We start from the raw sequence: 27,431 nt of genomic DNA on the forward strand, positions 1-27,431 counted from the left end.
GCCAAAGCCCTTTCCTGCTCATGGTGTCAAAGGCTTTGGTGAGGTCAACAAAGGTGATGTAGAGTCCTTTGTTTTGTTCTCTGCACTTTTCTTGAGCTATCTGAGGGCAAAGACCATGTCAGTAGTTCCTCTGTTTGCACAAAAGCCACACTGTGATTCTGGGAGGACATTTTTGGCAACACTAGGTATTAGTCTATTAAGGAGAATCCTAGCGAAGATTTTGCCTGCAATGGAGAGCAGCGTGATTCCCCTGTAGTTTGAGCAATCTGATTTCTTGCCTTTGTTTTTGTACAGGGTGATGATGATGGCATCACAAAGGTCCTGAGGCAGGTTTCCTTGGTCCCAGCAGAGCATGAAAAACTCATGCAGTTTGGTATGCAGAGCTTTGCCACCAGCCTTCCAGTCCTCTGGGGGGGGGGGGGGGGGGATTCCATCCATAACTGCTGTATTAATATATCTGAAATAACCTGTAACTTCTCTACAAATACTATATTTGCAATTGGAAGATTATGGGAGGTTGTCTGGGTACAAAATAAATTGGAATAAAAGTGAAATTATAATTTTAACAGTCATGGATTATGCAAATGTAAAAATAAATACACAATTTAGATGGCCAATAAATGGGATCAAGTATTTGGGGATCAAAGTAGATAATGATTAAAAAAATACTTTTATAAATTGAATTACCTCCCCTTGAGCTGAAGAAGATTTAAATAAATGGGTAACTCTCCCAATAACATTGATTGGAAGAGTGAATTGTATCAAAATGAATATATTCCCATGTTTACAATACCTTTTCCAGACTCTTCCAATGCCATTACCGCAGAAACCTTTTCAAAACTTGAATAAATTAATTAGAAAGTTTCTTTGGAAAGGGAAGCCAGCCAGAATCTCCATGGAAAAAGGAACTTGGAAATATCATATGGGAGGTTTATAACTCCCAAATTTCAAATATTACTATTGGGTGGCCCAGATGGAATTTGTCACTTCCCTCTTTGACAGAAAAAACAAGCCTTCATGAACTGCACAAAGTCAGAGAGAGAGAGAGTGGCAGAAGATGGGATACTATTTCTGCTGGAAAGAAGGCATCATTAATAAAGCATATTCTGAATATTTGGCACAAATTGAACAATTTAATTGGATCAAGAAAAAAAACTCCAAAAACACCCTTGATTCAAAATAGATTAATTCTTTTAACTATGGATAATTTAATTCTGCATGCCATAAGGGGATCAGATATGTAGAAAATTGCTGTGTTCAAGGACAATTAATGTCATTTGAACAGTAAAAAGTAAATACATCCATAATAATAATCTTCTACGTTCAATTAAGAGTTTTTTTTTTTACAGATGAAGTAGGACCAACCATGATTTTACTAGAATGCAGTGAAATGGAGATTCTAAAGAGGATCACAAATAAATTTACATCAGAATGTACTTTCTACTTCAATCGGGCACCCCGAAGTGGGAGTTATATAAATTAAACCAAAGATGTGAATCAGACTTGGATATTAGTATTAATAATACTAATAGTATTAATACTAATAGTATTAATAATAAGTCCAATCTATGTCATGGTGCAGTATAAGTTTTTGCATCAGTTATATCTTACCCCACAGAAATTGCATAAATTAAATTCTAATATATCTGATACATGTTTTAGATGCAGGGAAGAAATAGGTACCTTTTTACATTCTACCTGGCCGTGCTCTAAACTGAACGTTTTGGGGGGGAAATTAAGAATTTTATTAAACCAGATTATTGGGAAGCAATTGCCATAATGTCTGGAATTGTTCCTTCTAGGAAATATTGTGGACAAAAGACCTAAATGAGGTTGTCCAAATACCAATTAGAATTTCTTAAAGTTGCATTGGCAGTGGCCAGGAAATGTATTGCAGTTACCTGGAAATCTGACTCCCTTCAGGACACAGCCGATGGAATGCGGAAATGCAGAGTTGTGTTCCCCTAGAGAAAATTATTTACAATTTTAAGGGAAAAAAATGTTTTTGAAGGAACTATTCTTGTGCTATGAGACTCAATGCAAAACTTTCCATGCTTGTCTGTCTGACAGGTCACTGTGTACAAGGTCCCGTCATCAAGAGTTGGTCTGACAGAGCAGTATTCCTTCAGTCCTGCCATTCCGATAGCGCGGCTTTGCCCCAGCCCTGTCCCGGGACGGGATGGGATGGAATGGGACGGGACGGGGTTCCCTTCCACCTTCCACACCCCCCCACCCCCAACCTGTCACCGAAACAGCGCAGCGCTACCTCCGACCTGTCCCCGAAACGGCGCAGCGCTCCCCCCGACCTCGTCCTGTCTCTCTCTGAAGACCAGGTGCAGGGCGGTTTGTGCAGTCAGAGCAGCTGCCGGCGGTGGGACTGCAGCGCCCGGTTCCCCGCTGCCGACGCCGGGTTGCGGGGAGGAGGCTGGCAGTGGGCGGCACGGGGCGGGGCAGCCGGCAGCGGGCAGGAGCCCCACTTCAGCGCCGCCAGCAGCTGCGACATGGCCCGCCTGCCTCAGCTCGCCCTGTCGGTAGCGCTCGGCGTTCTCGGACTGCTCGGCATCATCCTGCTGGCCGCTACCTCCCGGGACCGGGCCGAACCTCCGACATACAAGGTGAGCACCTCACCTGGCCGGCGGGCTGGGAGCCGGGAGGGGCGACTTGGGCAGTTCGGAGGGGGGCGGAGAAGGAGTTGTGTGGTGTGGGGGGGGGGGAAGAGGGAAGAAAGATTGGGGGGGGGGGAGAGAGAGATCGGGGGAACGGGATTTGTGGGGGAGCCTAGGGCGGTGCCGGCTCTCCCGGCTGTGTGGGGAGTCGCGGCGGCCCCGCTGGGTCACAGTGGGTTAGCATCAACTCTCTGGAGACGGGCTGAGAGTCCGCGACCGGGCGCTGGTATTTCAGCTCTCCACTTGGCCACCCTGAGCGGCGCGGTCTGCGGAAGAGTTAAATGCTTGACAGGAATTTCCTGCAATTGAACAATTAAAATAAAATTTCCCCGCGCATCATCCCACACCGCACCTCTCTCTCTCTCTCTCCTTAAAGCACTTGATTCTGTCCTTTCCCTCTTGGTTCTTCCCCTGCAGCCCCCTCAGCTGCTCGCCCTCCACCCAAGCAGTGCCCTGCACATTCAATAGCAGAACTCACGTAGAGCACTAGATCTACCCTGCCTCCAGTCTGGGAGTCCGCCTGACTGCACGAGTCACATCACATTATTTGGCCGTGCAAGTCTCGACCTGCCCCCATTCAGCCACTTATTTCCCCTTGACCTTCTCTTCCATTCTCTTACACCCATCTGGGACGATCTCAGGATGGAGTCTCCCTGTCTACAGATAGCACGGGAAGAAAGTCCATCTTCAGACCCTTGGTCTAAGAGTCTTTTGAATCCCCCTGTTGTATTAGCAATGCACTCTGTGTAAGTAATAAACTTACCACTAACATCTCCCCTAAACTTTTCTCCACTCACCTTAAACAGATGTCATCTGATATTGCTCCTGTCACCCAGGAAGAAGGTGCTGGCTGTCCACCCTATTTAAGCCCCTCATAATTTTATATACTTCGATGAAGTCATCTCTCATCCTTCAGAGCCTGAGTTTTGGTGGCTAGGTCCCTTGAGATTGCACAGAGTTGGAGCTTCATGGACAGTGAGATAGATACCTGATTATGGAAAAGAGGATTAAGATGTGCAAAGGAGTTGGAGTGCAGGAACTGGGAACATATCCAATGGAAACAGATCTGCTGGCTGACAGAAACACCAACACTTCACCCATTGTGCATGATGAACAAGTTTGCTGAGTAACTGCAAAGAAAACAGGGCTTAAAATGGTGAGAATGGGGTGCTTCATATCCATGGCTAAAAATATTCAGAAGTAGAGGTGGGGTGTCAATGCCAACCAGGGTATGAATCATGTTGAGGGATTCTTAAATGGAGCAAGGGGAGAATCCACCTGGCTGAGGCTGTGAAGCAGAACCTGTTTGATCATGGAGGGGGGAGAGCTCCAAAGAGTGTGAAGTGGGGATGGGGGAGGGGAGATGAGAGCCTTAGGTAGAGTAGAGAGTCCAGGATGGAAATGTCAAGTACTAGAGGGGATAGAGAGGTTTTTGTTTGTTTTTATACACAGTAAGTGGTGGGTACCTGGAATATGCTGCTCGAGTAGGTGGTGAAGCAGCAATGTTGTGAATTGGCAGAAGACATGGGGATAATGACTAGGGGCAGGCAGCTGGGAAAAGTTAGATTGGCATCATTGTCAGTGGTGGGTTGAGAGAGCTGTTCCTCTGCTGTTTTTCTAAGGTAGTGAAGAACATGCGTCATACTTACCTTCAAGACACAGGGTATAAGAGCAGGAAGGTTATGGTTGACCTTTAAATGCACAGGTTGGACCACAGCTTGAATATTGTGTGTGGTTTGTGCCTTCGTGGTCTGGGAAGGACATGGTAAGACTCGGATGAAGAGGAGTGTGTAAGGTTGCAGTTATGAGGAGAGATGGGATAGGCTGGGTTTGTTTACATTAGGGTAGCGGGAGCTGATGGAGGTTCACAAAGTTAGGCAGAGTGTGGATAGTGAAGACAGTGAGAAACTAGGCCCTTTCAGGTGGCCTGAATTGTAAAGCCGCATAATCTCCCCTCTTGCAGGTAAAGACATACTCACCTGAATGTGGCAGAAGTACCTCCGAGGCGCCAATCCCAACCCTCCTCCGGAAGGGATAATCAGTGGAGCGTCATGCTCTGCTGATGCACCTGAATGTGCACCCTGGAGGCGGGCTGATGACTCCATCAGCCCACGGCCCAACTCCACGCTGCCTGACAGCCCCCGCCCTACTGGGGAGGGGAGGATTGCGGGGGCTGTCAGGGCAGGGGCAGCTGATGCGGGCAGTGACAGCCCAGCTGGCCGCTCCTGCACTGGGGCCACTCTCTGCTGCTCAAAATGCGGCATAGCAATGGAACTGTTGTGGGAAACACAGAGTGGTTCCACTTGCGTGGGGATTATGGGTGGGGAAGATGGCCATTGCTATGCCACATATTTATGATGGGTGGTGCTGCGGCACCAGTTGCCCCGCCTCCATCAGATCTGGAGGTGCTATAAGGTGCCTCTGGATTTGAATAGGCCCTTTCAGGTGGACCAGGCAATGCTGCAGCAGCCTTTTAAGGCTGCCATCTGAAAGGTGTGTTCGCAGTTTTAAATCCACTCCTGTCGCCGGCCTCAAGGCGGAGGGTCCACCTGAAAGGGCCTACTATTTCCCCAGGGCAGAGATGTTTGAAGATGCAGATCTGATGAGGAGTAAGAGGGCTAGAGGAGTTCAGAAGATTTGTTTTCATTTGAAGGGTGACTGGAATCTGCAACACACTGACTGAGGGAATGGTGAAGGCAGATACTTCACAACATTTAGGAAGAATCTTGAAAACATGGTATAGAAGGCTGCAGGCCAAGTATATGGAAATGGTATTGATATGTACTTGATGGTTGTCATGGATATGATAGGCTGAAGGGCCTATTGTGCCTGTATGACTGTGCATCCCCTTGACTAAAATGTGCATGGCCCAAGAAGGAATGAGATGTTACTGAATCTGGTCCTAGTGAATGAGGTGGCCTGTGGGGAACACTTGGGTAAGAGTGATCATTATCAGATTATGGTAATCTAAACCGGCCATTCTCAACCTGTTTTTGGCTGTGGCCTCCTTAGGACACTGCTCAAAGTTCATGGGCCCTCTTCCCTGTGAAGTAATCAAGTTTAGTTGGTTTCTTCCACACTTCTCTCCTCCCTCCTATATAACTTGGGCCCCCTTACTAAGGATTTAAACCTGTTCCTCTCTCCCTTAAATGCACTGTGGACCCCAAGGGGGTTGTATTGGCCCCCATTGAGAATAGCTGATCTAAAGTAGAGCATCTAAATTGAAGGAGGGTTGACTTTCATGGGACGATGGGGAATAGAGGAGAGTGAAATGAAACCAAAGATTGAGTGGGAAAACATAATGGAACAAGTGGAGATGCTTCAGGCTTCCCAGGAGTGAGAAAGGTTGGGGAAATAAAAGCCTTGGATGGTGGAAGAGATGGAGTTCTTCAAATGCAAATCTGGATCAATACAATGTTCGAAGAGAAATTAAGCAGGAAATTAGACCAGTAAAGAGAGAAAATACTTAGAATGGCCAGGTTTTATATGCTTAGAGGTCCAGGCCAAGGCTTGGAGACAGTGAATGCCTTGCATCTGTGTTTGCTAAGGAAGAGGATTATCAGACAAAATGTAATTACAGAGGTTTGATTTAATTAAAGAGCACAGACAGCCATTTGTGGAGGAAGATTGGGTTGAAATGAATTCATTGAAGTTTTTGATGAACCAACAGTAAATTGATAAAGGCAATGTCCTAGAGGTGCCATCACAGAATTTAAGGAAATTATGTAAAGGCTGATTAACAAAATAAGACCTATGGAAAAGTGTCCACATTATGGACAGGAGGCAACAAGTTGTGCCAAAATGCTGTTCTTTGGACTGGAGAATGATGAACGGAGATCTTTCCTGCAAGTCTGCACTGTGGCACTGACATATTGGCAGACACTGGGGAATGTTTACAAAGTTACCAGTGACACCAAACTTGGAGAGGTGGCAGGGAGGATGTCACCAACTGGCTGCAGCAGGCTGGCGAGAAAGGGAGGTGGGACAGATGGGATTTAATAATGATGGTGTAGCGGACTGAGTAACCGTGCGAGTAAAGGGGCCGAATCGCCGCAATACATGGCCAGTCCAAGATGGTGTGGGCTCCCCTTCACTGCTGAGAAGGAGCCCTTGCCTAGTGACACATGCGGGCTAAGCTGTCCTCCACTTCCGCGTAGCACCCCGCCGGCCGGAGAGTGATACCATGACGTGGTGACATTACTTCCGATGACCAGCGGATACGTCACTGGAAGTGGGCAGGCCAGCGTGGATATGCTGCGGATTCAAACCAATAAACTCACTCTTTAGTTCACTCTTACACTGTGTGGACGTGTCCTTACTCCACAGCGGTGCTGCAGCAGACACTACAAAGGAAAGGGGACAGGGAAAGGCCACACAGATGTCATGGCACAATTCTAACTTCTGTGCTCTGAAGGTTCCAGAATCTATTGAAAAAGTAATTGGGACTTGCTTATACATCTTGGAGTTCATAATTAGAAGATTCAAATATAAAAGTAGGGAACTTGTATTGAGCTCTGTAATGATCTATTCAAGCTGCAACTAGAGCAGTTCACATCCTGGAGTCACTCCTCCTGGAAGGATCCAAAGAGGCAATGGCCTCTGTATTTCTATTCATAAAGTCTTCTGCAGGCAGTCATCTGTGGTTAGAGTGGAGAAACTGGACTTGTTCATTCTTGGGGCACTGAGATATAAGGAAACCTGTGGGAACATGACCAATAAGTAAGAGAAATAAAATCTATTTCCATTAACTGGTGGAAAAAGGATCTGGGAGACGGCTTTAAAGTTTTGGTAAGAAAGTTGGAACCGGCACCTCTGAGCATGTGATCAGATTCTGAGAGAAAGAAACTTGCAGTACCGCAGGGATGGGTCTGACTGGATTAGCCTGAAGTGATCTGCACAGCCTCAAGGGGCAGAATGGCCTCTCATACCACAATGACTAGTTGTGATGTGACATTTCACATGCACAAAATCCCTTCTGAAATGCAAGGAACAGTGCAGCTTTTATCCAAGTTCACAAGCAGCAAACAGACAGTGATCATATGTTGGTGTTTCTGAGGGACAGCTACCAGCAAGGACACCAGGGGAACCTCCCCAACTCTTGGGAGTTCATGTACTTCCACCTGGATCAGACAGTACCTCAGTCTAATTTCCTACATGAAAAGCACCTCCTCTGACCATGTGCTCTCCTCTCTTAGAGTATGGACCTAATTTAAAACAGCTGGCAGGAACCGTAATGGAGAGACCACTGCCAGTGGTGTGGTGTTTTAATGTCTTAATTCGCTTAATCACAGAGGAAGCTGACAGCAGTTTGTGGATAAAGCAGAGCCTGTGCTGGTGATATGGTCTATGTTATGGCTTTATTCATGGGATCTCTGTTCTGTGGTCACTACACACAGACATTCATCCTAATCATCTCTGGGTTAATATGGGGCTTCACCCAATTACCCACTGAACCTGCAGGAGGAGGTTGATGGACAGATCTGTCATTTGATCCTCTTTTCAGCAGTTTTTCCCAATTTCCCATTGAATCTGCGTGTATATTTATTGGGAATGTTGGAGCCCCTGGCCAAGGCTTATTGCCCAGCCTTAACTGCCCTTAATAGCAGTGCCTACACTTCTAAATGAGGCTGAGGAGGGCAAGGCTACCAGCCCCCATCTTGACATTTTACAGGAGCACAATGTCTGACTGCATCATTATGTAACACAGTAGATGCAAAGCATCAGACCAGAAGTCAATACAGAGGATCATCAAAACAGCCAAGGACATCCCTTTCCCCCATTGATGACTTTCACCAGAAGGTTAAACAGGGCTCAGATAATTATTGGGCACCCTTTCACTTCATCTCACAGTATCTTTGACCCATAATTATCAGGAAGAAGATACAGGGCAATCAAAATCTGGACTGCCAGGCGAGGAAATAGCAGCTTCCTTCAGTCTATGAGATAGAGGAATGGTATATTGTAACTGAGTAAATTATTCCAAAATATTTATTTATATTTATATTTATTTTATATTATATCTTCATAATGTTTGGGATAAAGACACATTTTTCCTTTATTTTCCCCCTGTGCTCCACAGTTTTAAATTTGTAATCTAACAATTCACTTGTGATTAAAGCGCACATTCTACATTTTATTCAAGGTTATTTGTATACATTTTGGTTTGACCATGTAGAAATTACAGCTCTTTTTATACATAGTCCCCTCATTTCAGGGCACTGTAATATTTGGGACATAGCAAAGGTATGTAGATTAAAGTAATTATGTTTAGTATTTTGTTGCATATCCCTTGCATGTAATGACTGCTTGAAGACTGTGATTCATAGACATCATCAGGTGTTGAGTATCTTCTCTGGTGATGATCTGCCAGGCCTCCACTGCAGTCATCTTCAGCTCTTGCTTGTTATAGGGGCCTGTCCCCTTAAAGTTTCTCTTCAGCATATGGAAGACATGCTCATTTTGGATTTAGGTCGAGTGACTGGCTTGACCATTGAAGAATTTTCCTATTTTTAGCTTTTAAAAGAAAACTCTTTTATTGCTTTAGCGGTACGTTTGGGATCATTGTCTTGTTGTAGGATGAAGCACCATTTAATGAATTTGGAGGCATTTGCTCGAACTTGAGCAGATGTTTCTATATACCTCAGAATTCATTTTGCTGCTGCCATCAGCAATTACATCATCAATGAAGATAAGTGCGCCAGTACCTGTGGCAGCCATACATGCCCAGGTCATAACACCCCCACAACCATGTTTCACAGATGAGGTGGTATGCTTTGGATCTTGGGCAGTTCTTTTACGCTTCTACATTTTGCTCTTGCCATCACTCTGATACAAGTTAATCTTGGTCTCATCTGTCCATAAGACTTTTTTTCTAGAATTCTGCTACTTTTTGGCAAAGTGTCATCTGGCCATCCTTTCTATGGCTCACTAATGGCCTCTGTATTTCTATTCATAAAGTCTTCTGCAGGCAGTCATTGACACATCCGCATCTGCCTCCTGAAGAGCGTTTCTGATTTCTTGAAAAGGCATTTGGGGACTTTTCTTCATTATGATGAGAATTCTTCTGTCATCAGTAATGGAGGTCTTCCTCAGAATTAATGAGTTCAGCAGGATACACTTTCTTCTTTTGATGTTCCAAACAGTTGATTTTGGTGATCCTGAAATTTGGTGATATCTCTCACTGTTTTATTCTTGTTTTTCAGCCTCTCAGTGGCTTCTTTGACTTTCATTGGCACAACTCTGGTCCTCACATTGAAAAATGGCAGACTCCAAAGGCGATCAAAAGTTTAAAAGCGAGCCTAGCTCTCTTTTACCTGCACTAATGAAGCAATTAAACATATCTGGGCCAAATTTCCCAAACATTATGGTGCACTGAAATGAGGGGACTATATATAAAAATTGCTGTAGTTTCTACCTGATCAAACCAAAATATATACAAATAATCTTGAATAAAATCTGGAATGTACACTTTAATTACGTGTGAATTGTTTGATTACAAATTTAAAACTGTGGAGCACAGGGGCAAATAAAGGAAAAAGTGTCTTTGTCCCAAATATCATGAGGGGCACAGTGTGATTTTTTAAAAATGTGCTATGTACAGTGTGTGGTCTGGAGAAACGCTATTTCATCTGGCTGTATACGTACAGCTAGTGGATAATGAACCTGATCTGATTTAGTCCTTTTGAGGAAAGTGCTCTCTCACTTTTTCTGCAGGCAAAATTACTGTACACAGCATATACATGTAAACAAATAAAGAACTGTAAACTGATAACAAATGTTTAAAAAAAAATAACATATATCCATATAGCAATTACAGCAGAGAAACAGTCCAGTTCAGCGAACACCTTTTCCCATTGACCCGCACCTGGCCATAACCCTCCACACCTCTCTCAACCATATACACCTATCCAATTTTTCCTTAAATATTAACATCGATCTCACTTCTACCACCTCTGCCAGAAGTTCATTTCACACCCCCACCACCCTCTGTGCGAAGAAATTCCCTCTCATGTTTCCCCTAATCTTTTCCCCTTTTACACTCAATCCATGTCCTCTTGTTTGAATCTCCCCCACTCTCATTGGAAAAAGCCAATCCACATTGACTCTATCTATCCCCTCATAATTTTGAATACCTCTATTAAATCACCCTTCAATCTTCTACATTCCAGGGAATAAAGTCCCAGCCTGCTCAACCTTTCCCTGTAACTCAAACCCCGAAACCCAAGCAACATCCTTGTAAATCTCCTCTGCACTCTCTCTATTCTGTTTATATCCTTCCTATAATTTGGCGACCAAAACTGTATACAAATATTCCAAATTTGGCCTCACCAATGTCTTGTGCAGCTTTAACATGACATCCCAACTCCTGTAGTCAATACTCTGATTTATGAAGGCCACCCTACCAAATGCTTTCTTCACTACATGTGACTCAACTTTCAGGGAATTATGTACCATGACTCACAAATCCCTTTGTTCTACTACACTCCTTAATTGTCGACCATTTAACATATTTGACCTTTGCGGATTAGTCCTACCAAAATGTGGCACCTCACATTTATTAGCATTATACTCCATCTGCCATCTTTCAACCCACTCTTCTAACTGTCCTATATCCCACTGCAAGCTTTGATAACCTTCTTCACTGTCCACAACACCACCAAGCTTCATATCATCTGCATACTTACTAATCCAATTTTCCACCCTATCATCTAGATTGTTAATATATATAGAAACATAGAAGATAGGAGCAGGAGTAGGTCATTCGGCCCTTCGAGCCTGCTCTGCCATTCAATGAGATCATGGCTGATCTTAAAGTTCAGTACCCCATCCCCACCTTCTCTCTGTAACCCCTAATTCCCTTATACTGAAGAAATATATCTAATTCCATCTTAAATATATTCAAGCCTCTACTCCACTCTGTGGCACCACCTTCTGGGTAAAGAAATTCCTCCTCATCTCAGTTCTAAATGGTTTGCCTATTATCCTCGAACCATGGCCCCGGGTTCTGGACTCCCCCACCATTGGAAACAGCCCTTCCGCATCCATTCTGTCCAGTCCTGCCAGAATTTTATATGTCTCTATGAGATCCCCTCTCAATCTTCTAAACTCCAGTGAGTACAATCCCAAACTGCGCAATCTTTCCTCATAAGTCATTCCTGCCATTCCAGGTATCAGCCTGGTGAATCACCTCTGCACTTCCTCCATTGCAAGAACATCCTTCCTTAGATAAGGTGACCAAAACTGCACACAATACTCCAGGTGGGGTCTCACCAAGGCTCTGTACAGCTGCAGTAAGGTATCCTTGTTCCTATACTCAAATCCTCTTGATATGAAGGCCAACATACCATTTGCCTTTTTAACCGCCTACTGTACCTGCATGCTCGCCTTCAGTGACTGGTGCACAAGTACCCCTAGGTCTCTCTGCACTTCCCCATCTCCCAATCTATTGCCATTCAAATAGTAATCTGCCCTCTGGTTTGTATTACCAAAGTGGATAACCTCACATTTATCCACATTGTAGTGCATTTGCCATGTATCTACCTAGTCCCCCAATTTATCCAAATCACACTGCAGCTTCCTGACCTCCTCTTCAGTGCACACAACCCCTCCTAGCTTAGTGTCATCTGCAAATTTGGAAATATTACATCCAATCCCCTCATCTAGATCATTAATGTAAATTGTGAACAGCTGGGGTCCCAGTACAGATCCCTGTGGCACCCCACTGGTCACTGCCTGCCACTCAGAAAACGAGCCATTTATCCCAATTCTCTGTCTTCTATCTGCCAGCCAGTTCTCAATCCACATCAATATCTTGCCCTCAATCCCATGAGCCTTGATTTTGCATGCCAGTCGTTTATGTGGGACCTTATCGAAGGCCTTTTGGAAATCCAGGTACACCACATCCACTGGCTCTCCCCCATCTATTTTACCTGTCACCATCTCAAACAATTCCAATAGATTTGTCAAGCACAATTTACCTTTTGTAAATCCATGTTGACTCTGTCCGATCCCTTCTCCGCTAGTCATATGCTCCGCTATTACATCCTTAATAATGAATTCCATCATTTTGCCCACTACTGATGTAAGGCTCACTGGCCTATAATTCCCTGCTTTTTCTCTACCCACCTTTTTAAATTAGCTACCCTCCAATCCATGGGTACTGATCCTGAGTCGATTGAGTTCTGGAAAATAATTCTTAAAGCATCTGCTATCTGAATGTCTACTGCTTTAAGTACCCTAGGATGTAGATTATCAGGCCCTTGGGATTTATCGGCCTTCAATCCCTTCAATTTCTCCAAGACCATGTCCTTAGAGATACTGATTTCTTTCAGCTCCTCCCTTGCATTAGTCTCTATGTTTCCCAACATCCTTGGGAGGTTATTTGTATCCTCTCTTGTGAAAACAGAACTAAAGTAAGAATTTAATTGGTCTGCCATTTGCTTATTCCCCATTATATATTCCCCTGATTCTGACTGCAAGGGACCTACTCTGGATTTCACCAATCTTTTCCTCTTGACATATCAATAAAAGCTTTTGCAGTTGGTTTTTATGTTTGCCGCAAGCTTACTTTCGTAATTTATCTTTGCCCTCTTGATTAATCTCTTTGTCCTCCTTTGCTGCATCTTGAACTGTTCCCAGTCTTCAGATTTGGTACTTTTTTTGGCCACTTGAAATGCTCTCTCTTTGGACCTAATGCTGTCTTTAATTTCCCTTGTTATCCACGGTTGAGTCACCTTTTTTGGTTTATTTTTATGCCAAACCGGTATAAACGATTTCTGCAATTCTTTCATTAGATCTTTGAATGATTTCCATTGTCTATCCGCCGTCAACCCCCCCATAAACACCACCCAATCAATCTTACTCATCTCCCATCTCATACCATTATAATTCCCTTTATTTAAATTCAGGACCTTAGTCTCGGTTTTAATTTCTTCACTCTCCATGTCGAGTGAGAATTCGATCATATTGTGATCACTCCTACCCAAAGGGCCTCGTACAACAAGATTGCTGATTAGCCCCTTTTCATTGCATAATACCCAGTCTAAAATGGCCTGCTCCCGAGTTGGTTCCTCGACATATTGTTCTAGATAACCGTCCCGTAAACATTCAAGGAATTCCTCCTCCTCAGTATTTTTACTAATTTGGCTAGTCCAATCTATATGTAAATTAAAGTCTCCCATTATGAAAGCTGTTCCCTTATTGCACGCTTCTCTAATTTCTCTTTTTATGCCTTCCCTCTCCTCTACATTACTATACAAACAACAATGGACCCAATACTGATCTCTGAGGCACTTCACTAGTCACCAGCCTCTAATTTGACACAATTTTCCACCAATACTCTCTGGCATCTCCCATCCAACCATTGCAGAATCCATTTCACTGCATCAACATTAATACATAATGCCTGAACCTTCCTAACTAGCCTCTTATGCGGAACCTTGTCAAAAGCCTTACAAAAGTCCATATAGACAACATCAACAGCCTTCCCCTTGTCAACCTTCTTAGTAACCTCCTCTAAAACCTCTATAAGATTTGTTAAACATGGATATCACATACAAAACCATGTTGACTACTCCTAATCCATCCCTGTCTTTCCAAATAATTGTGAGAACACTCTCTATTAATTTACCAACCACTGACGTCAGACTCAGTGGCCTATAATTACCAGATTTACTTTTGGAGCCTTTTTTAAACAGCAGAACAACATGAGCTACCCTCCAATCCTCTGACACCTCCCCTGTGGCCCTTACTATTTGTACACTAATCTCCCTCAGGGTCCTAGGGAATATGGTAGGACCTGGAGATTTATCAACCTTGAATCTCTTAAAATAGCCAATACTACTTCCTCTTTAATCTGTATATTATCTATGACCTCACTACCAGATTTCCATACTTCACCTGGCTCAATATTCCTTTCTTAGTGAATACTGAAGAAAAAAAATCATTTAAAATTTCCCCCATCTCTTCTGACTTCTCACAAAGCCTACCCCTCTGATCCTCAGGGGGCCCAATTTTATCCCTCGCTATTCTTTTACTTTTAATATACTTGTTGAAACCCTTTGGATTTATTTTTACCTTGCCTGCCAAAGCAGCTTCATTTCTCCTTTTAGCCTTTCTAATTTATTTCTTACACTCCTTATCTTCCTCAAGCACCTCCTCTATTCCAAGATGTCTATACCTGTTGTTCACATCCCTCTTCTTCCAAACCACATTCATAATATCCTCACAGGGATGGACCGACTTCGTACACTCAAAACTTCCCCTTTGAAAATCCTCTTGCTTCATCTTTCCCTGAAAATAAATCATCCCAATCCACACTCTCTAAATCCTTTCACATCTCCTCGAAATTTGCCTTATTCCAATCAAGAATCTTAACCTTAGGCCCAGCCCTATCCTTCTCCAGTATTAACCCAAAACTAATAGCATTATGATCACTAGACCCAAAGTGTTCCCCAACACAAACCTCTGTCACCTGACCTATCTCGTTTCCTAATAGGAGATCCAATACTGCCCCTTCCCTCATTGGTTCTTCTATGTATTAATGTAGAAAACTTTCCTGAACACATTTAAGAAACTCCAATCTATCCAACACTTTTACAGTATTGGTGCCCCAGTCAATGTGTGGAAAGTTAAAATCTCCTATAATCACCACCTTATGTTTATTACACATATATGCTATTGTAGCGGTGGCTACACTGCTAACTGAAGGATCGCAAACCAGACGGGTTGAGTTCAGTGAGCAAAAACTGATTTATTGCAGGTCTTATACTCCCAGCCCGGACCTGGCTGAGAACCGTAATGGGGGGCTCCGACAGCGCCATTTTGGCCGGCTGCCCCACTGCGTGTGTGACAAGCGGGGACAGTTCGCCTGCCTAATGGCGTACCACCACACAGCCCCCCCAGAACCGGTGCCAATGTCCCTTTTTGTCGGGCAGCCTCGCTTTTTGGGTTGGGCCACAATTCCTGGTTTGGTGGGGTCAAGGTGGGCTGTCTTTAACCAGTCCACTGTAAACAGTTCCCTCTTACCACCGATGTCCATTGTGAAAGTGGATCCTAAACGCTGGACGACTTTGTACGGCCCTTTCTATGGTCTTTGTAGAGGTGCTGTGGATGGGCCCCGCCTGATAAAAAGGTACTCTGCGGAGTACTGCTCACTGGGGACGTAAGAGACCCGTGTGCCATGTCTGGGCGGTGGTGGGGGTGTGAAAGAGTCCAACTGGGCCCAGAGGTGGGGAAGTAGACCGTGCGGTGACTGCTGGGGGTTGTGAGGTGCGTTGACGAACTCACCGAGTAGGGCTAGTGGTGCACCATAGACCAGCTCGGCTGATGATGCCTGTAGGTCTTCTTTGGGTGTTGAGCGGAAGCCCAAGAGCACCCAAAGCAGCTCATCCACCCAGTCGGGGCCGGTGAGGCGGGCCATAAGTGCCGACTTAAGGTAGCAGTGCAATCGCTTGACTAGCCCATTGGCCTGTTGGTGATAGGCCATGGTGTGATGTAGCTCAATCCCCAGCCTGTTGGTGAGCTGTGTCCAGAGTGGAGAGGTGAACTAGGTGCCCCAATCACTAGTGAGGTGGTTCAGGACGCCAAACCGGGCAACCCAACCATTCAAAAGCGCTCAGGAGCAGGAGTCCATGAAGGCATCTGGCATCGGGATCGCCTCAGGCCAACGAGTGGTGCAGTCTACCACTGTGAAAAGTTAACAGTTACCTTGGGAAACGGGTAAGGTTCCGACGATGTCCACATGTATGTGGCTGAACCATTCCCAGACGTGTTCAAAATCTTGTATGGGCACTCTGGTGTGCCTGTAAAGCTTTGTGCCTTGGAAAGCTGGCAATGGGTGCAGGTTCTGGCCCAGTCCGCAATCTGCTTCTGAAGCCCGTGTCAGATGAAACGTTCTGCCACCATATGGACCATTGACCTGATGGAAGGGTGGGAAAGGTCATGGATATGATGGAAGACTTGCCTGCACCACTACTGGGGAGCTACTGGTCGCGGGGTGCCCATGGAGACATCGCACAGGATGGTGCCCTCACTGTGAAGAGTCGAGAGGTCCTGGGACCGCAGGCCCACGATGGCAGACCTGAAGGCCTGCGTCTCCTCATCAGACTTCAGGTCCTGGGTGAGTTGGTCGAATTTGAGGCCGGGTGTAAGCGCGCAAATGGCCGGTCGTGAGAGTGCATTGGTGACCACGTTGTCTTTCCCCGCCTTGTGCCGAATGTCGGTGGTGAACTCCGACACGAAGGAGAGATAACGCTGTTGGCGGGTCAACCAGGGATCTCTTGCCATAACGAGTGCCTGAGTGAGGGGTTTGTAGTCGGTAAAAATGGTGAAAGGCCTCCCCTCCAAGAAATAGCAGAAATTATGCACTGCCAGGTACATGCCCAGTAACTAACGATCGAAAGCGCTATACTTGCACTCTGGTGGGTGAAGAAGTCGGCTAAAGAATGCCAATGGTTTCCACTGTCCATTTACCTGCTGCTCCAGGTCGGCGCCAACGGCTGTGGCAGAGGCATCGACGGAGAGCGTCATATGCAGGTCAGTGCGTGGGTGGACGAGCAGGGTAGCCTTTGCAAGGGCATTTTTTGTGGCTTTGAATGCCCTGCTGGCCTCTGGAGTCCAGGCGAGTGTCTTGTCTTTGGCCACGATGAGGGCAAAGAGTGGCTGCATGATGCGCTCAGCACCTAGAATGAAGCAGTTATAGAAATTGACCATACCCATGAACTTCTGTAGCCCCTGAGGTTGTCCGGGCGTGGGAACTCCCTGATTTCAGCGAGCTTCGTAGCAGCAGGTGTGGCTCCTTCGGCCGTGATGGTATGGGCCAAGAACTGCATGGATTCTTTCCCAAACTGGCACTTGGCCGGATTGATCGTTACGCCGAAGTCGGCCAGCTGGGAGAACAGGGTGCGTAGGTGAGACTTGTGTCGTGCCTGCTCTCTGCTGGAGACAATGATGTCGTCCAGGTAAATGAATACAAAATTCAAATCCTTGCCCACTGTGTCCATAAGGCACTGGAAGGTCTGGGTGGCGTTCTTAAGCTTGAACAACATGCGTAGGAACTTGAACAAGCCGAAGTGGGTGATGATGGCAGTTTTGGGTATGTCCTTGGGGTGCACGGGATTTGGTGATACCCGCGCACCAGGTTGACCTTGGAGAATACCCTCGCGCCATGCAGGTTGGCCGTAAAATCCTGGATGTGAGGGATCAGGTAACGATCAGGTACTGTCGCGTCGATAATCTCTGCAGGGGCGCCAGCCACCAGAGGTGTTCGGGACCACATGGAGCGGTGAGGCCAAAGGACTGTCAGAGCATCGATTGATCCCCAGAGCCTGCAAATGCGAGAACTCTTCCTTCGCGATCTGGAGCTTATCCGGCAGGAGCTGGCGTGCCTTGGCATGGACCGGTGGGCCTTGGGTGGGGATGTAATGAAACACCTGTGGCTTGGTGAGGCGGCGGAGAACTACGGCTTGAGGAGGGATGGGAACTCATCCAGGATATGTTGAAACTCATCCTTGGGCGTGCTGACCATGGCCATCTGCGACTGCTCTGTGCGGGAGGCATTGAGGCGAATGGATTGGAAGGTACAGGCATCTACCAGTTGCCTATCTTGAATGTCGACCAGGCATCTGTGGGCGAGGAGGAAGTCGACACCCAGGATGGCGCTCAGAAGGGACAAAACGGGGAACCTCCACGAGTACTTTCGCTGGCCGATCTGGAAGTGGACAGTCTTGTCTCCATACGTTCGGATCTCCGTCAAATTTGCTGCATGGAGGGGAGGTCCTCGAGGCCGGTTCCGGGACTCGATGGCTGTGGCCGGGATCACGCTGATCTGGGCCCTGGTGTTGATGAGGAAGTGTCAGCCACTGACTGAATCCCACAGGCTGTGTTCTTGGCTAGCTGCCACAGCCATTAACAGCGGCCGGCCTGCTCGCTTCCCTGGTACGAGCAGGGCTGACGACACTTCCGAGCCTTGGCTCCCCAGCGTTGGTGGAAGAAGCAGAGGCCTGAAGTGGATGGCTTGCTTCTGGGTATCTTCTTTGAGGCCCCTGCAAGGGCTGGGTGTTTCGCACCAGCGCTAGAGGAAGGCTTGGCGTGGTCATGCCCATGACTCATAACCTGCTGGATTGCTGAGCCCTCCTGAGCCTTTTGAGCAACCTTCCAAGGGTCGACGAAGCTCTCCTGGGACAGTAGCGGCCGATATCTTCAGGCAGATGGTCGAGGAAGATGCGCTCGAAGAGTGGGCAATTGATGTGATCCCCCATGAGTGTGAGCATCTCATCTATCAACTCGATTGGAGTTCTGTCCCCCAAGGCATCGAGGCACAGCATCCGAGTGGCACGCTGGCACCTGGAGAGGTCGAGGGAGCCAGTGAGCACCCACTTGATGGTCCCGTACTTATCTTCTGCGGTTGGGTGCTGAACGAGATGCAGCACTCGTTTGGCGGTGGCCTGGTCCAGGGTGGCGACCACATGGTAAAACTTGGTCGAATCCAATGAAACCTGCCAGAGGTGAAACTGAGCCTCTGCGTGGCTGAACCAGGTCTCCGGCTCCTGAAGCCAGAAGTTAGGAAGCTTGATGGCTATAGCGTTGATCGAAAGGTCGTTCATGTTGGGTTCAAAGACGTTTGAACCTGTCGGGGTCACCAATTGAAGTGGCGGCTACACTGCTAACTGAAGGGTCGGACAACCAGACGGGTTGAGTTCAGTGAGCAAAAACTGATTTATTGTAGGCTGCCTGGGTGGTCTTATATTCCCAGCCTGGGCCTGACTGAGAACCGCGCTGGGGGGCCCTGACGTCACCAGGGCATCACGTGGGTCCCCAAGTGTGGGCTTCTGAGCCCAGTGCCGAGGTTGGGAGAAAACCCCTGACGGCGCCATTTTGGGTGGCTGCCCCACCGCGTGCATGACAAGTGGGGCAGGTTCGCCTGCCTAATGGCGTACTGCCACACTATCTCCTTTCAAATTTGCTCCTCTACTTCCCTCAGTCCATTAGGTGGTCTATAATACTATCCCATTAGTGTTGTCATGCCTTTCCCATTCCTCAATTTCACCCAAAAAGCTTTATTGGATGAGCCCTCCAATCTATCCTGCCATAGCAGCGCTGTAATGTTTTCTCTTTTTTTTAAAACTTTATTTAAAATTTTATGACATGAATAAATAAAAATTACATTTAAAGAAATAATAAAAAAATAAGATAATAAAAATTAGAATACTACATCATTAAACTACACAAATTAACCCCCCCAAATAATTATAACACAACATTAATCATCTAATTTAAAATTAGTCCAACCCTCACCCCAAAAATAAAGAGTGAAGAATTAATTAACAATGTTGTAAATAAAATAGAAAAAACCTCACTTACAAAAAAAAGGATAAAACTTAACAAAAAAAATTACTAACAACAAAAAAAATCAATACTAAAATAATACCCTTAAACATATATTTAAATCAAACATAATAAATGTATTTAACAAATGAAATCCACTTTAAAACTAAGTTCAAATATTAAAATCATATATCAACCACATATCTGTTATACAAAAATCATAATTAATAATACATAAATACAGAATTTCCATTAATACCAAGTTTCCTTTATAATTCATCGAGAGAACAAAAACATCCCTTAGAAAAACAATCAGATAAACTTTTTATTCCCTTCCCCTCCCCTTATATTAAAAAAAGAAAAAAAAGAAAAAAGTTCAAACTCTTATAAAATTCTCCATATTCTTCATTTATATCATCTTCAAAATTCTCTATCGAAATTAACTTAATTTTATTAAACTCTTCTCCCTCAATGTATTTGTACTTAATTTTCTTCTTTTTCTTCTTATCACCTTTCCCCTCATCTTCCTCTTCATCTAATTCAACATCCTCAATTTTTGACTTATTATCTTCTGTGACATCATCCTCTTAAAAAAGAAAGAAAAAAGAGAAAAAAACCCCCCCAAAAAAAAGAGAAAAAAAAGGAGAGAAAAAAAACCTCCTAATTCCCTCTCAATTACAATCAGAAAACAAAAAGAGTTTAAAAAAAATTATTTATTTTAAAAAAATAATTTAAAAAAAAAACCTCCACTTCTTAATCCAAAAATTAAAAAGAGAAAAAAAAACAGGTCAGAGGTCACAACTACCTCCTCCTGTTTAAACCGCCCAAAGCGGTAACTCCCCCAAAATATTGGGTGTGAGGTAACTCACAAGTAGCTGATGACTTCTGGAAACTAGTGCCCACCCAGTTCCCTCTCCCAACTCCCATTTCATTAAACTATCATCATTATTTAAACTATTTAAACTCTTCTCAAAAAAAAAGATAAAATATTTATTTTTTTAAATCAACGTTACCACTTTGGTCACCATTGCTTCCATTTCTTTTAAAAATCTGGATCCCACCTTACATCTTTACTCTCTTTGGAGACCTTAAAGGACTACATCGTTCCTGAAACTGCATGATTGGTAGAGACTGAGCAAAGTCCATAACCTCTTTAGGATTGTCAAAGAACTTTGGCTGATTTCCATCCTGAAAAATCTTCAGTACCGCAGAATACCTGAATGTTGCCTTATGTCTTTTTTTCCACAACCGTTCTTTCACAGAATTAAATTCGCGTCGTTGAAACATAATTTCTTGACTCAAATCTTGATAGAAGAAAACAGGATTATTCTGAACCATCAAAGGAGATCTATTTTGCTGGGCATTTCTAATAGCCGTACGTAAAATTGTCTCTCTGTCACAATAGTTTAAACAACGGATCAAAACAGATCTTGGATTCTGTCCTGAAAAAGATTTTCTTCTTAAAACTCTATAAGCACGTTCCAGTATTAAACCTTCAGGGAATTTATCCTGTCCTAACACTCGTGGAATCCATTCAGTAAAAAATTTACTTGGATCTGGTCCTTCTATGCCTTCTGGCAAACCAACAATTTTCACGTTGTTCCATCTAGATTGATTCTCCAAATAATCAACCTTTTTTGCTAAATTTTTATTTTGGATCTCTGCAATGTTTCAATTATTCTATTTTCATCTTGCAGTTGATCCTGTACATCGACTAAACCTTGATCACACATTTCAAATCTTTCAATGGTTTCAAGCTTAAAAACTCCATTAATGACTTCCGCCATTGCATTAATCTTGGAAATAAACAGGTTCACAAAATTAGCTAAGTGACTCGATACAGAATATATCTTATCTTCAAGAACCTTAACAGACATTTCAACAGAAGTAGATTCAGGCATAATGAGGTCTTGCTGTTCCTTAGAGACCACGGGATCTTCTGTCCCTTCCCTTAATTTAGTATCTTTTCTAGCAGTTTGACTTCGTATAAAAATCCCTCTCAAAGTCCCCCCAGCAATGCCAGGAGACTGAAGATCAGGGTTATCTTTAAGCCAAATCTCTTTAATCATCTTCACTGAATCGATGTCTGGAAAAACCGTTGTAATTGAAGATGCATTTTGCAGCGCCACCACTGTAGCAGTCGAATGACAGCTCTTTAACTCTCCAGCTGGTGGAGCCCCAGCTGATTCAACTGTCAAAGCCTCAGCAACAACACCCACAGTGGCCACCATGCGAAACACTGGCACCCGTCCAGCCCCTTGTTCTGAAAGCTGTTGAGTGCGACCTTCAGAGAACCTCACCGGCTTAAAACGGAGCTTCAATGCCGAACTCTGCACGTCCTCCTCTGGATCCATCCTACGCTGAGTCCTGGCTTCTTGTAAACAAGTAGGCTCAGACAATTTCAGAAAATGTAGTTTTTTAACAGTGTGTTGATGTTTTCTTTTACCTTTTTTTTGCATATAAACCATTAGGCACTAATCCAACACCTCTTATTATTTATAAACTTTTAAAAGAACTTTAACGGGCACTTAAAGACAAAACAATAAATCAGAGTCAGGAGAGGTCTGGAAGGCACGTCTGTTCCCTACGCCATCTTGCCACGCCCCCGTAATGTTTTCTCTAACATGCAATGCAACTCATCCACTTTTTATTTTCCCTTGTTCTATTGCACTTAAAACAGCGGAATCCTGTAATATTCAACTGCCAATTTTGCCCCTCCTGATGGCTACAATATTATATTTCCATGCATCAATCCATGCTCTAAGCTCATCCCCTTTCTTACGATGCTCCTTGCATTAAAATATATACATTTATGTGTTCTTGATAGTGAGGAGGGCTTTTTTACCTATGATGTCCTGGGCAGAGACCACTGTCTTTTGGAGGGCTTCACACTCAGGCGTATTGGTATCTGCATACCAGACAGTGATGCAGCCGGTCAGTACACTTTCTGCCACATTTCCATAGAAATAGAGGCACTGATGTGCTTTCTTCATGATGCCATTAGTGTGTGGTGTCCAGGAAAAAGATAGTGATAATATATTTCCAATTCAGGGATAGTGCGTTATTTGCAGGGGATCCTGCAATCCTGTGAGCCCCTGCGCCTGTTGCCCATGTCCTTGGTGATAAAGGTTGTTCAGGAGGTGCTGTCAGAGTAGCCTGGGTGAGGAACATATACATTTCATACACAGTGTACATTGCAGCACCAGTGTCTGATTTCTACCTTGTTGATGAGCTAGTCCATGTGTGTCAAGTGGGAAATCACTTTCGTCAGGATACTGGCTTGCTCTTGTTGCCACAGAATTCAGGTGGGTGGAGAGCTCCTGGCAAATGGTGAACCCCCGCATTCTGGTACTGGTCTTGATGATTGTTGTACCATTGATTGTTAATAGCAAGTGGTTGGATTGTTAGTTGGAGATGATCATTGCATGGCACTACAGTGTGTCTATGTTCCTTTTCCACAGAGCGTTGTCTTGGTTGGGATGGACTGGTTCATTGCCAAGGAGTTGTGAATGGAATTGAACATTGTGTGATCATGAATGGACATCTCTGTTCTGACCCTCACAGTGGAAAGACAGAAGGAAATGAGTGGGCTTTTGACATTGCCTTGAGGAACCCTTGTAGTGAGATTCTGGGGCTGGGGTGGTTACCACCAACAGCCATAGCTGTCTTCCTTTGTGTGAAATCCAGCTCTATCTATTGGAGGGTTCTGTCCTCATTCTTTGATACCTCACTCTGGAAGATGCTGCCTTGATATTAAGGCCAGTCACTCTCACTTTGTTGCTGGAACTCAGTCCTTTGGTCAGGGTTGGGACCACAGGAGCTCCCGAACAGAGTCTTGACAAAATAGTCTGGGCAGCCTGCCAATTGCAGCAGAGAGAGAGTGGAAGTTACAGATCCTTCTAGTAATTCTGAAATATAATAGAAGGCTCAAGGAGTGGTAAATGAGAAATTAAAATCAAGTCTGGAGAGAGCATTGGGCCTTTTACATGATACTGAATGAATATAGCTCCAGACCCACTCTGGTGAACACTGAAAACTCTCTTCATTTCAAATGCAATGGGGATGGTCACTAATGGCTGGCATTGCCAACTACATCCACTTCTCCTGAACAGATAAATAAAACTGTAGCACTTAAACTTGCTTTTTTGATCGTTAGTACTGATGGTGCTATAGTGATTTATTGCAGTTGGCGCCATCACGAACTAAATAGTATTTACTTTCAGTCTGTGCCTTGATTCCACTGTCCATAAGAGGGCATTTCACTCCAACAAAAACCTCTCAGTTCCCCCAACCTCTCAGCCAGAGTCAGTGTCTGAACAAATCTAATTGGGGGGCATTAGGGTAACCGCAAGGAGGGGGGCATGGCAGTTTCGAGTGCCATTTGTGTTTGGGTGGGGGGAATGGCCCGTGAATGCCCCCTCCCTCCCATGATGCCGACCCTGCTCTCAGGACTAAATCTAAATAGACCAGCTCCTTCTTTCAGTTTTACATCAGCGCTAACACGTAACCTCTTCAGAAGACGGTGGGGAGGTGGGAAAGGCTGATGGAAAGACGATACAAGACAAGACTGAATACCAGAAGTTTCCATCAGATTATTTGGATGGGATCCCGACAGAAGAGTGGAGAAATTAATGAACTGGAGATCATTGCTTGCATGATAGAGATTCTTTCTGTGGCTAAAAGGCTATGAGTCAGGGCTAGGTCTTGGGAATTGGAAGGACTGACTGCCAGATATTGAACAGGAGTGGCACGGAACTGTGCTGAAGTGCTAAAGCTGCGGAAAGGATTGGCACAATGCCAACAGCATTGTCTGTCAGTAATTCAACACAAGGAAACCTTGTGCGTTACATGGAACATTCACCACAGAGAATGAACGGTTCCCATTCCATACAGGGGCAGCCTGTATTACTGCTCCATTCTGAAGCAGGAGGCCACCTATTCTATGTGTAAGACCACATGCAGACAAGGCAACTCCTGAGCTCAGGCCTCAGCCAGGGTGAGGAAAAACCTCATGTTCCAGCAGGCCAGTCCACAACCCATTGACCGGCCACCATCCCATCCCTCCTCTATTTGGTTCCATCAGTCCCCTTCCTTCAGCAGCCTTCTCTACCCTCCCCACTCCAGCCCCCTCCCCATCTCCATTTTTTCTCCTTTGCTTCCACCTATTACTCTTCTGCTCTCTCTCCACCACTTCTGTTCACTTTGTCCATCATCCTTCACCCCTCCTCAGTTCACTTATCACCTCCTGACCCCTTTCCTCTCTTTAATACTACCAGACCTTCCTCAGTTGGGGTTTGACCTGTAACTCATTTCCAGCTGTCCATGTGATCTTATCTGCTGACTACTTCCAGAAGCAGATTTTTGTTTGACATTCTGAAATTGTTGGGTTCAGATGTACTTGGATTATGAATGCTATTGGGTGGAACGTGGATGTTCCAGCAGGGAGGAGGGTACTTGGTCCATGCTGGTTCTGGGTGGTGAGGTGAAATCCAGCTCTATCTATTGGAGGGTTCTGTCCTCATTCTTTGATACCTCACTCTGGAAGATGCTGCCTTGATATTAAGGCCAGTCACTCTCATTTTGTCCATTTTGCCAGTGAGTCCACTGCTCTGAAATGTGCTTCTAGACTTCCAGACAATAACTGGCCCAAATCTTTCATCACTCGCTGTTTGTCAGAGCATCTGGCCACACCCCTCCACTGACCACCCCTGTACAATGCCATCAACCACACCAATAATATACCACAACTGACAATACTATGGCACACCATCTGACTCACTCAACCTCCGACTCAAACCCTGCCCCGACACACTCAAATATCGTCCTGGTGCACTTGAACCCCTGCCCTGATACACTGAAACCCCACCCGACATACTCGAACCCCACCCTGACTCAAACCCCACCCTGAGAAACTTGGACTCCATCCCGACTTGCACAGACCCAACCCCAGCACGCTCAGAACGCACCACGGCAGGCTCAGACCTTGCCCCGGCACACCCCTTCTCGCCCCCGCACACTCAGTCCCCGCTTCGACCCACTCGAACCCTGCAACCAATCAAATGGCACGTCAGAACCAAAGGTCACCCATAGCAAATATCCTGACCCCTCTGCTACTAAATCATTCACCTTTTTCTGAATGTTTGATCTCACCTGTATAAACTAAACTGAGCAAACATCTGGCCAATTTCATGTCTGCAATGAATTTTAACATTCCTGGTTTGCCAGACATTGATGTCGTACAGACTGGGCATGTTAGACAGCAGGCATTGGGAAGTGCAAAAAATGAATTCGGGTCATGCATTTCTTGTCAGAAGGGAACAGAGAGAAAATAAATATGTTTTAAGTTGTATACAGGTGTTGCAGAGAGAACATAAAAATCGTCAGGGATAGGGCGAAGGAAATGTTTTCAAATTTAGCAAATTTTTGTTCCAAATATATGTCAAAGCTATGAAATGGATTGATTGATACTGCACTAACCACACTTTACCAAACAGACTCAACACAAATATGTCATTTTTTGCACTTATCAATGGAACAGACAAGGCTCAACTTGTTCTAAACAGCAACTAGACTGAACACACCTGTGCTCAATAGGCCGATGGTCACCTATTATTTGGAACATCAATGGAGCAAAATAGTTCTTTGAATTGATTTATTTGTTTCTCTGGCCAGAATTTATTGTTCATCCTTAATTACCCTGAGGGGTTGCTTGTTTGATAAGACACGTGGGGGCTTTAAATGTTACTCTATGAGTGGGTCTGGAGTCACAGGGAGGATGGACTGGGCAAGGGTGGCAAATATTCTCCCCTGAGAATTGCACACCACCAGAAAATGGGTTCAATTCTTGCTTCAGGCACTGTCTGTGTGGAGTTTGCATGTTCTCCTCATGACCAGATGGCTTTCCTCCTGCCAGCCATTGTGAGTCATCCCTAGTGTACAGATGAGTGGCAAAGGAATGAGAGGTGAGTTGACGACCATGAGAGATAATCAGATGCAGAGAGACAGGGAGGAGGTCTGGAACTGATGGGTTGTAGGGCTGAGAGTCAGCATGGACTCAATAGACTGAGCGGCCTCCTTTAATGATGTTACAGTTAAGGGAAACAAACTAGTTTGGCAGTCAACATTTCAAAGAAGAGTATCCAAATTACAGATCATTTTCTCAATTTTAAATTCCACCTAGATGTTCAATAATGTAACATGACACTATACTATAGTCCACAGATATTAGTCAGCCTGATCCCACCATACCCTCTCCCCATCCCACCCCACCATACTCCCCGACCCCACCCTCCCAAACCTGCCCCCTCTCCCCATCCCACCCCACCATACTCCCCGACCCCACCCTCCCAAACCTGCCCCCTCTCCCCACCCAACCATACCCACACCCTCTCCAACCCCCTCTGCATCCTCCCACACCCATCCTCTACCCACCCTCCTGCA

General features: G+C 45.1%; 1 protein-coding gene across 1 annotated transcript in view; it reads left to right on the forward strand.

Moving 5' to 3' along the window:
• The first annotated feature begins 2,122 nt into the window (after window positions 1-2,122).
• The window catches only part of LOC138761919 (ectonucleoside triphosphate diphosphohydrolase 2-like), a 50,757-nt gene continuing 25,448 nt past the window's right edge, over window positions 2,123-27,431 (forward strand). Inside the window, exon 1 of the mRNA XM_069934884.1 lies at window positions 2,123-2,615. Within this exon, the coding sequence (XP_069790985.1) occupies window positions 2,190-2,615 (426 nt within the window). The 5' untranslated portion in view covers window positions 2,123-2,189. The remainder of the gene's footprint in view (window positions 2,616-27,431) is intronic.

Source organism: Narcine bancroftii, chromosome 1, assembly GCF_036971445.1.
Source record: "Narcine bancroftii isolate sNarBan1 chromosome 1, sNarBan1.hap1, whole genome shotgun sequence".
Lineage (NCBI taxonomy): Eukaryota > Metazoa > Chordata > Chondrichthyes > Torpediniformes > Narcinidae > Narcine > Narcine bancroftii.